At 55.3% G+C, this 11,216-nt stretch overlaps 1 protein-coding gene across 1 annotated transcript; it reads left to right on the forward strand.

Annotated features, from left to right (window-relative positions):
- Positions 1-1,256: 1,256 nt before the first annotated feature.
- On the forward strand, positions 1,257-9,665 carry LOC132536287 (collagen alpha-1(I) chain-like; the record flags this gene model as incomplete). Its single annotated transcript, XM_060183913.1, is given in 6 exon segments — positions 1,257-1,265; positions 2,282-2,400; positions 4,258-4,543; positions 4,652-5,839; positions 7,517-7,574; positions 9,551-9,665. Coding segments are annotated over 6 exon segments (1,775 nt in total), but the record flags the coding sequence as incomplete, so codon positions are not given.
- Positions 9,666-11,216: the final 1,551 nt, after the last annotated feature.

The raw sequence follows: 11,216 nt of genomic DNA on the forward strand, positions 1-11,216 counted from the left end.
ACATATATATATACAAATATATATACATACATATACATACATATATATATATACATATATATATATACAAATATATATACATACATATATATATATATATATATAGAGAGAGAGAGAGAGAGGGAGAGAGAGAGAGGCAGAGAGACACATGCGGCCCAGCTTCACCACTTATAAAGCTTCCCTCCTGCAGGTGGGGACCAGGGGCTTGAACCTGGGTCCTTGTGCACTGTGATGTGTGCACTCAACCAGGTGCGCCACAGCCTGGCCCCGTGATCTACTGATTTCTGCAAGAGAGAGCAGGCACAGCGCTTAGTTCTGGCAAACGGGACTTGAACCAGGGACTTGAACTTGGGACCCTAAGCATGCAAGTCCTGTGCCCTGTCACTACTCTACCTCCCTGGTCTTTGGGGGAAAAAACTGTTTTGTGTAGCATCTGACTGGCTTCAAGCCCGAACTGAATTGTGGGAGCGGAGCCCCGGCCAGGCCCAGCCTGTTACCCTCAGGGCCCCCACCCTGCTTTGGGGGTGGGTGGGTGGCGTGTAAACTCCGTCTTTACCATGATGTCACTACTGTGGTGCCTGGAAAAATGCCCCCCCCGTGTGTTTGCACGGCACTCAGACATGCAGACACGTGTGCCCCTGCATGCACGCACACGCCAAAGCCCCTGCCCCCCACCTGCCTGCTGGAGCAGGGCCAGCCCCCCCACCCCACTCCAGGCCTGGGACCCTGCTTCCTTCCGCCCACTCCTGGCCTGTCTTCCTCCTCTCCCAGATGTGTGCTGGGGTCCCGCCAGCCGGCCAGATGTGTGTGACACCCCAGGATGCTTCAGAGCTGGGGGGATGGGGGTGGGATTGCCCCCATATGTCTCTGGACATGGTGTCTGGCCCAGACCAGGTTCTCACAGGATGGGGGTGGGGTACTGTGACATTCCGCCTCAGTCTTCAGGGGGTGGGCAGGGCGTGGCCGTCTGGGTTTGAGGCTGGGCTGCAGGGGGGACCTTAGGCTTGGGCTCCGTCTGCAGGGGGGTGGTGCGGGGGCCACAGCAGGAAGCCGGACTCTGCTCCCCTGCCCACCACCCCCCCCCCCCCCCCCGACACACACATCCCTCAGTCTGCCCAGGATGCCCGGCTGGCCAGGAGCTAGGGCTCTCCGGAGTCTGGCCCGCTGGCCACCTTCCACAAAGCACTCCCCTCCCTTAGCCCCAGCCTGGGCACCCCCTCTGCCCTCAACATTTTTGACCCTCTTTTGGCATTCAGAATATGGAGGTGAGTGAGACAGAGGGGGCTGTGGGGCTGCATCTCTGAGCCCCTTTCTTTCTTAAATATTTTTTAAAAAAATCATCTTTATTTATTTGACAGAAACAACCAGAGATTGAAAGGAAGGGGAGACAGAGAGGGAGAGAGGCAGAGAGACACCTGCAGCCCTGCTTCACCTTCTCATGAAGCTTTCTCCCTGCAGGTGGGGACCAGGGGTTTGAACCTGGGTCCTTGTGCATTGTAACATGTGCACTCAACCAGGTGTGCCACCACCCAGTCCCCCCCCTTTAAAATGTTTTTTTTAAAGATAAATCTATTTTTTCAAATTTCTTTTTTTAAATATTTATTTTATTTATTTATTCCCTTTTGTTGCCCTTGTTTTATTGTTGTAGTTATTACTGTTGTCGTCATTGTTGGATAGGACAGAGAGAAATGGAGAGAGGAGGGAAGACAGAGAGGGGGAGAGAAAGACAGACACCTGCAGACCTGCTTCACTACCTGTGAAGCGACTCCCCTGCAGATGGGGAGCCGGGGTTCGAACTGGGATCCTTATGCCGGTCCTTGTGCTTTGCGCTGCCTGCGCTTAACCTGCTGTGCTACAGCCTGACTCCCAAGATAAATCTATTTTAAAAATAGATTTATTGATTTATTACTTATTGGATAGAGACAGAAACTGAGAGGGGAGGGGGAGATAGAGAGGGAGAGAGGCAGAGAGACACCTGCAGCGCTGCTTCAGCACTTGTGAAGCTTCCTCCCTGCAGGTGGGGACCAGGGGTTTGAACCCGGGTCCTTGTGCATTGTAGTATGTGTGTTTAGCCAGGTGCACCACCACCTGGCCCCTCTGAGCCCCTTTCTTCTTGGTCATGGGCAGGCAGGAGCTGTTGGGCACCATGGGGACACTGCCTGGCTGGGAGGTGACAGGGAGGTGCCCCCTCCACGTGAGGGGCTCTGCTGTATGAGAACCCCCCTTCTCAGCCCTCCCAGGGACCCCATGCCTGCCCATCCTGGCACCTCTTCTCACACAGAAAGTGTCCCTGTGACGTGTCACCCTGCCACCGCCCAGGCCCAGGACGTCACCTCAGGCTCCTCCCAGGGACACTCGCGGGTGGCCTGGCTCCAGACAGCTCTGGAGGGCATGGTGTTGGTAGGAGCGAACCCCACATCCCGGGGAGGGGGGCCTCTGGTCTTCCCGGCCCCCACATCAGTAGCTCTCACTTCCCTGGGTAACCCTGTAGATGGGAAAGCCACCCAGAGAGGGACAGAGCTGGCCCCCAGGCCACTGAGCACCAAAAAAGCTTCTCTTGGGGGCTGGGTGGTGGCATACCTGGTTGAATGCACATGTCCCCATGTACAAGGACCCAGGTTCAAGCCTCCACCTGCAGGGGGCAAGCTTCATGAATGGTGAAGCAGTGCTGCAGGTGTCTTTCAGTCTCCCCATCTCTCTCTAACCTATCAAAATATTAGAAAAAAAAGCCAAAAATAAAAGAATGAAGAAAGAGAGAGAGAAAGAGAGAGAGAAAGAGAGAGAGAGAGAAAGAGAGAGAGAAAGAGAGAGAGAGAAAGTGAGAGAGAAAGAGAGAGAGAGAAAGAGAGAGAAAGAGAGAGAGAGAAAGAGAGAGAGAGAGAAAGAGAAAGAGAGAGAGAAAAAGAGTGAGAAAGAGAAAGAGAGAGAGAAAGAGAGTGAGAAAGAGAAAGAGAGAGAAAGAGAGAGAGAAAAAGAGTGAGAAAGAGAAAGAGAGAGAGAAAGAGAGTGAGAAAGAAAGAGAGAGAGAAAGAGAGAAAGAGAGAGAGGAAGAGAGAGAAAGAGAGAAAGAGAGAGAGAGAAAGAGAGTGAGAAAGGGAAAGAGAGAGAGAAAGAGAGAGAGAAAGAGAGAGAGGGAGAGAGAGAGGGAGAGAGAGAGAGAGGCTCTGGGTGATGGTAGATAGCACAGTGTGCAGAGTGTCAAAGTCCTAGGTTCAGTCCCTCACCCCGTGATAATAAGGTCAGAGATGAACAGCGCTCTGGTGATACAGAAAGGAAGACAGTAAGGAAGAAAGGCAGGGAGTGAGTGAGGAAGAGAAGGAATACTTCTGTATTTCTAGCTTCACAGCCCTTCTAGGAAACCCAGGCAGGGATCCACAGGCCACGTGGGGGCGGTGGGGCTGGGGGGTCAGGCCTGGTCAGGACACCCGCCTCCAGCACATTTCAAAATCAGGGGAGCTTACGGCCACCCAGGGTGCGATGCCCCAAGCAGCCAGACCTCTCTCTAATGTCCTTCTGCACCCCCCCTTTCAGACAACGCCCAGAGCCCCCTGCCTCAGCCCCATTTGTGATGGAGCCCTCCTCCTGTTCCTCCATAAGATCACCTCCCTGTGCCTTGGTTTCCCTGACCTGAAACAGCGTAAATCTATGATTCACCCCTGAAAGGGGGGCTTACCATGAACCCTGGGAAGGGGCCAAAGCCTAGAAACCCCCACAGCTTGGGGGGCTGGTGTGGCCCTCGGGCCCGGGGGGTCCCTCTCTGGAGCTCAGTCTGAGAGGACACGGGGCCGGCCAACTCCTGGGGGGACCAGGTGCAGTGGCCCCTGACTCTGGCCGTGTGCCGCCCCCCCCCCCCCAGACCGCAGCGTGTGAGAGGCTAACCAGCCCCCTTCCTGTGGCCCCTGGGCCTGGGGGCGGGTTTCATTCATGTATTTTGTATTATGAAATGACTGCCGTTGCCATGGCAACATAAAAAGAGTCGATCTCATTACTGGGGCCCCGGACACATTATTTTCTCCAAGGAATTTCTTCTTTTCATTATTTCCCTCCAAAGGTCAGTTATCCGCTCAGGCGGGGCGGGGGCCGCGGAAGGTGAGCCAGCTCTGTGGCAGAATTCCCCCGGCGGAATTTACAATCATTTTGCCTTTTTCCCGGCTCGGGCGCCGTTGAGAGATCTTTCTAGCAGCCAGCCAGTGGTTCTCCTTAACCCCTGCAGCCCCGGCTGGCATGCGGCCATGCACACTGCTGGGGCCTCTGCAGCCGCCCTGTCCCCAAGGTGCCCAAGGTCCCCAAGGTGCCCAAGGTCCTCAAGGTCCCCAAGGTCCTCAAGGTGCCCAGGGTCCCCAAGGTCCCCAGGGTCCCCAAGGTGCCCAAGGTCCTCAAGGTGCCCAAGGTCCCCAAGGTGTCCAAGGTCCCCAAGGTCCCCAAGGTCCTCAAGGTGCCCAGGGTCCCCAAGGTGCCCAAGGTCCCCAAGGTCCTCAAGGTCCCCAAGGTCCTCAAGGTCCCCAAGGTCCCCAGGGTCTCCAAGGTCCTCAAGGTCCCCAAGGTGCCCAAGGTCCTCAGGGTCTCCAAGGTCCTCAAGGTCCCCAAGGTCCCCAAGGTGCCCAAGGTCCTCAGGGTATCTAAGGTCCTCAAGGTCCTCAAGGTCCCCAAGGTGTCCAAGGTCCTAAGGGTATCCAAGGTCCTCAAGGTCCTCAAGGTCCCCAAGGTCCCCAAGGTCCCCAAGGTCCTCAAGGTGCCCAGGGTCCCCAAGGTGCCCAAGGTCCTCAAGGTGTCCAAGGTCCTCAAGGTCCCCAAGGTCCCCAGGGTCCCCAAGGTGCCCAAGGTCCCCAAGGTCCTCAAGGTCCCCAAGGTCCTCAAGGTCCCCAAGGTCCCCAGGGTCTCCAAGGTCCTCAAGGTCCCCAAGGTGCCCAAGGTCCTCAGGGTCTCCAAGGTCCTCAAGGTCCCCAAGGTCCCCAAGGTGCCCAAGGTCCTCAGGGTATCTAAGGTCCTCAAGGTCCTCAAGGTCCCCAAGGTGTCCAAGGTCCTCAGGGTATCCAAGGTCCTCAAGGTCCTCAAGGTCCCCAAGGTCCCCAAGGTGCCCAAGGTCCTCAAGGTCCCCAAGGCCCCCAAGGTGCCCAAGGTCCTCAGAGTCTCCAAGGTCCTCAAGGTCCCCAAGGTCCCCCAGGTGCCCAAGGTCCTCAGGGTCTCCAAGGTCCTCAAGGTCCCCAAGGTCCCCCAGGTGTCCAAGGTCCTCAGGGTATCCAAGGTCCTCAAGGTCCTCAAGGTCCCCAAGGTCCCCAAGGTGCCCAAGGTCCTCAAGGTTCTCAAGGTGCCCAAGGTCCCCAAGGTCCCCAAGGTGCCCAAGGTCCTCAAGGTCCCCAAGGTGCCCAAGGTCCTCAAGGTGCCCAAGGTCCCCAAGGTGCCCAAGGTCCTCAAGGTGCCCAAGGTCCCCAAGGTGCCCAAGGTCCTCAAGGTGCCCAAGGTCCCCAAGGTGCCCAAGGTCCTCAAGGTGCCCAAGGTCCCCAAGGTGCCCAAGGTCCTCAAGGTGCCCAAGGTCCCCAAGGTGTCCAAGGCCCTCAAGGTTCCCAAGGTCCCCAAGGTGCCCAAGGTCCCCAAGGTCCTCAAGGTGCCTAAAGTCCCCAAGGTCCCCAGGGTCCCCAAGGTGCCCAAGGTCCCCAAGGTCCCCAAGGTGCCCAAGGTCCCCAAGGTCCCCAAGGTCCTCAAGGTGCCTAAGGTCCCCAAGGTGCCCAAGGTGCCCAAGGTCCCCAAGGTCCCCAAGGTGCCCAAGGTCCCCAAGGTGCCCAAGGTCCCCAAGGTGCCCAAGGTCCTCAAGGTGCCCAAGGTCCTCAAGGTGGCCAAGGTACCCGGATACCTGGGAGCCAGAAAGGGGGGGCTGGAAGACAGTCCTCTTCCTCCTTGTCCTCCCTCTGGAGATTGAGCCCTCCCAGAGTGAGACCCGCTGTTGGGAAGGGCCCAGCCCTTGGTGACTTGCATGTGTGAGGCTCCGGGTTTGATATCCGATGCTCCATACATGGAAACAGCACTCTGGCCAGGTTCTTCTGGCTGGTCCCCACCCTGCAGTGAGCAGAAGGGACAGTCCAGCATGGTCACTGTCCCCCTCCTGTGGTGACCCAACTTCTGGCCTCGACATAGGGACTGGCCCCTGGTCTCCTCCCCACTGTCCCCATGAAGTTCAGGCCTCCCCAAGGGCATGATGTCTCGGCCAGCTCAGAACAACCGCCCCCAGCCTCTCCCCTTCACGGCTTTTGATACCCCTCCCCAACCCCGCCCACCGCCACCTCTCTGAACCTTGCTTGCTCCAAGCATGGACCCCACTTTTCTCTGTCTCACCCTGAAGAGTCCAGCTTGGTACTACCCATCACTTTGCCCCCACTGGCCAGTAATATACACCCTCAGTTGGGTGCACACATTACCATGTGCAAAGACCTGGGTTCAAGACCCAGGTTCAAACCCCCCAGTCCCCACCTGCAGGGGGAAAGCTTCAGAAATAGTGAAGCAGTGCTGCAGGCCTCTCTCTCTCTCTTCGTTCCCTCAGTCTCTATGTAAATAAACACACACACACACACACACACACACACACACACACACACACACACACACACACACACACACCCCTATACCCGCTGGACTTCCAGTTCCTGAACCCTAAGACTAACACCATCACGCCAGAGTCCAGCAGCCTGAGCCGAGTGGCATGTCCCATGAATGGACTGTGGCCCTGGATGGCATCTCCTGCCTAAGTCTCTGTCCCCTCACCTCTTGGGGCGCCAGAGGTCACTGTTCTCAGGGTGCCAGGAGAGAGAGCTCAGAAATGCCTTCTGTCACCCCTGACAGCGAGACAGAGCCTGGAGATGCAGGGGCCTGGACCCAAAGCTGGCTCCTTCAGGGACGTCCCCACCCCACCCATGACGTGCAGAGCTGAGGGGTAGCTCTCCCCACACTCCTCTCTTCCTGGTGGAAGCTGGTGGCTGTGGAGAGAAGGAGGAGGGAGCCCCAGATACCACTGTGGGCTGTCTGCCTGTCTTTCCCCAGTGTCTTCTGCTCTGGGGCTCCCGTTCTCCGCCTGCCCTCTCCCTGGGGTTCCTGCCCTGCCTGGGAAGGCCCTTCGTGAGTAGGGCTCTGAGCTTCCCATTGGCCAAGACTGAGCACCTGGGATGTTGGAGCTTCAGTACCCAGCACCCAGCACCCAGCACCCAGCACCCAGCACCCAGCTTACGCACAACACTGCAGGTTCCGAAACCTGCTTCTTTTTGATTTAGTCTCTTGTGAGTTTGAAGGAACAGATTTTATAACAGGTCAATTTCAGACCATTTGATATTGATGTATGAAGATCCTATGCGCTCCTCAGCCAGCTGTGTGATAGTATCATAGAAGGAAAATGGGGTTGACTGTTAAGTACAAATTGAAAAAGACATGGTCATTTAAGATAACTCCTTATCTGTACACAAGGAAATAGCATCAGGGAAATAGACCACCAGTTGACAGAAACAAATTTCACCTTGGGCTCCTCCCCCAGTGCCTCTCACACTCTTTGGGATTATTCAATTATTCGGAGAGCCTTTCCCTGGGGCCCCGTGAGTGGCCACATCTGTGGAGAAGAGGAGTCTCTCCTGTGAACTCAGGAGCTGAGGTGTGGATGGTGGAGCTGGGGCTGCCGACAGATTCACCTGTGGGGAATCTGGAATGGGGCACAGCACCCAACTCCCCCCGGCACAGCCTGGGCAGGGGGCAGAGGGCAAACGGAGCGCAGAGAAGGAAGGGAAAGCCCTCGCCAGCCAGCCGCACCAGCCTCCACAGCCTGGGCACGGTGTGGCCCGGGCCAGTGGATCTCTGTCCAGGTGATGTCTGGCCCTGGGGAGTGATGAGAGACTGGACCTGTGATGGGGAGACAGAAGGACGTGCAGTGGTCACATGGGCAGTGGTCACATGGGCTTTTGGATTGGTGTGTCTGTCCACTGAGGTGTGCTGGATGGAGGGATAGAAGAGGAAGGAAGGAAGGATGGAAGGATGGATGGATGGATGGATGGATGGATGGATGGATAGATAGGTAGAGTGTAGATGGATAGGAGGATGGGAGGATGGATGAATGCATGGGTGGATAGAAGGATGAATGGATGTGAGGATAGGTGGATGGGAGGATGGATGAATGGGTAGATGGATGGATGGATGGATGAGAGACTGGATGGATGGGAGGATGAATGAATGGATGGATGAATGGGAAGATGAATGGATGGGAGGATGGATAGATGGATAGATGGGAGGATGGATAGGTACATGGGAGGATAGATGGATGGAAGGGTGGATGGATGGATGGATGGATGGATGGATGGATAGATGGATGGATGGATAGATGGCTAGCTGGCTGAATAGGTGGGTGGATGGATGGATGGGAGAATGAATGGGAGGACAGATAGATGGATGGGAGGATGGATGAGGGGATGGATGGGAGGATAGATGGGTGGGAGGATGAATGGATAGGAGAATGGATGGATGGGAGGATGGATGGATGGATGGATGGACAGATGGATGGATGGATGGACAGATGGATGGATGGGAGGGTAGATGGATAGATGGGAGGATAGATGGATGGATGGGAGGATGGATGAGTGGATGGATGGGAGGATGAATGGATGGATGGGAGAATGGGTGGATGTATGGGAGGATGGATGGATGGGTGGGAGAATGGATGGATGGGAGGATGGATGAATGCATGGATGTATGGGAGGATGGGTGGATGGATGGGAAGATGGGAGGACAGATGGACGGACAAAGAGTGGGTGGATGGATGGATAGATGCATGAATGGAGGATGGTATAGATGGATGGCTAGATGGGAAGGCTGGGTGAATGAGAGATGAATGGATGGCTATGTGGGTAGGTGGATGGATAGATAAGTGAATAGATATATGTAAAGTGAATGAGTGGATAGACTGATACATGGATGGATGCATAGATGGCTGGATGAGAGCACAGATTCATGAATAATAATAATGAGAGAAGGGGTGGGTGGATCGTGCAGGTGCGTCTGTGGATAGATAATTGAGCAGATGGATGAGATGTGAGTAGGTGATGGATAGATAGATTGGTGGGTGAGCAGATGAATGACTAAGAGGATAGATTAAGGGCAGACTGAGCAGTGGTGCACCTGGTGGAACGCACACGTTACAGTGTTCATGGACCCAGGTTCGAGCCCCTCTCTCCACCTGCAGGGGGAAAGCTTTGCAAGTGGTGAAGCAGGGCTGCAGGTCTCTCTCTCTCTCTCTCTCTCTCTCTTCCCTATTCCTCTTGATTTCTGGCTGTCTCTACACAATAAATAAAGATGATAAAAAAAAGAGAAGATCAATAAAGAAGTGATGGTGGCTGGGTGTGTATGTGCATATGTGGGAGTGACATTGCTCCTGGTCACCTGCTTCACAGTCAAGGATCTTCCCCCCTGTCCGTGTGGTAACAGGAGCTGGCGCCTGGCCCTCTCAGAGGTGCTGGAGTCTGAGCTGCAGTCTTTGGGGTGGAGAGTGGAAGTGAGGGGCTGCCACTTCCACCCCCCTCCATAGGTGGCTCCTGATGGGACATCGGCCAGGTCCTGAGGCTGTGGACCCTCCAGAAGCTAGCTCTCGAGGAGGACAGTCATGCCGGCTGGGGCTCCACCAGGAGCGGACGGACGGCTGAGCTCAGGGCTCCGTGGCCCCTGATGGAAAGACCCCAAAGAGCTCCAAGAGAGGTCGCTGAGCTGGGCCCCGAAAGTGGGCCCCAAGGCTCCCTGAGGACCCAAGATGTTGTGGGTGAGTCACCCTGGGGGCCTCTGAGAGGGGTGAGTGAGAACCCAGCACGGCTGTGAGCACCCACAGAGCATTAAGCGCCAGCAACCCTGCTCCCACTGGGACGCAAAGGCAGGCAGAGTCTTAGCCACTTCGCAGAGAGGTGGGGGGGTAGTTCTTCTTCTTCTTCTAGCGTTTGCCCTTCTTCCGTAGCCAGTCAACAGCGTCAGGTTGAGCCTGATGTCAAGTTTCGAGACCTCCTTTGAATCTGGAGAGGTGGCAGTCGTTGACTATGTGGGTCATAGTCTGTCTGGAGCCGCAGGGGGTAGTGAGAACCCAGGTCTGGGTGGGTTTACCCCAAAGGCCCACCCGCCACCTGCCTCACTCGTCACCCATTCTATTAACCTATCCTCTTTCATGTATCTATTCATTTCTTTACTGACCTACTCACCATCCATCCATCTATCCCATGCTTCCTTCCATCCATCCCTCACTTCTTTCCTTCCTTCCTTCCTTCCTTCCTTCCTCCCTTCCTCCCTTCCTTCCTTCCATATTTATTTGCCTCCAAGGTTATCACTGGACTCAGTACTTGCACTATGAATCCACTGCTCCTGGCCTCCATTTACCTTTCTTCCTTTCTCTTTTATTTGATAGGACGCATGAGCGGTGAAGCAGGGCTGCAGGTGTTTCTTTGTCTCTCTCCCTCTCTATCACCCCTTCCCTCTTGATTTCTGGCTGTCTCTATCCAATAAATAAAGATAATAAAAAAAAGGGAGTCGGGCTGTAGCGCAGCGGGTTAAGCGCAGGTGGCGCAAAGCGCAAGGACCGGCAGAAGGATCCCGGTTCGAACCCCGGCTCCCCACCTGCAGGGGAGTCGCTTCACAGGCGGTGAAGCAGGTCTGCAGGTGTCTGTCTTTCTCTCCCCCCCCCCCCCGTCTTCCTCTCCTCTCTCCATTTCTCTCTGTCTTATCCAACAACAACAGCAGTGACAACAATAATAGTAACAACAACAACAAGGGTAAAAACAAGGGCAACAAAAGGAAAAAAATAGCCTCCAGGAGCAGTGGGTTTATAGTGCAGGCACCGAGCCCCAGCGGAGGGAAATAAATAAATAAATAAAAATAAATAAATAAATAAAAATAAATAAAAATAATTTTTTTAAAAAAAGAGAGAGACAGAGAGACACCTGCAGGCCTGCTCCCCCGCTCATGAAGCTTCCCCACTGCTGACCGGCATTGGGGCTTGAACCCAGGTCCCTAGGGGTGCAGGGCAGTGTGTGTACACAGTGGAGTGTATCACTGCACCCAGCCACCCCGTCATGCGGCCCCCCACCCATCGCCCGGTGTTAATGAACACAGCCTGGCAGTGAGCACTGCGGTCAGTCTGAGTGATGTTCCCAGGATCAGGGGGCTCTACAGTCATTTCCAGGGTCACCACCCCGAGCAGCTGACTGTTAGTCACC

This window comes from Erinaceus europaeus, unplaced genomic scaffold, assembly GCF_950295315.1.
Source record: "Erinaceus europaeus unplaced genomic scaffold, mEriEur2.1 scaffold_996, whole genome shotgun sequence".
Taxonomy (NCBI): Eukaryota; Metazoa; Chordata; class Mammalia; order Eulipotyphla; family Erinaceidae; genus Erinaceus; species Erinaceus europaeus.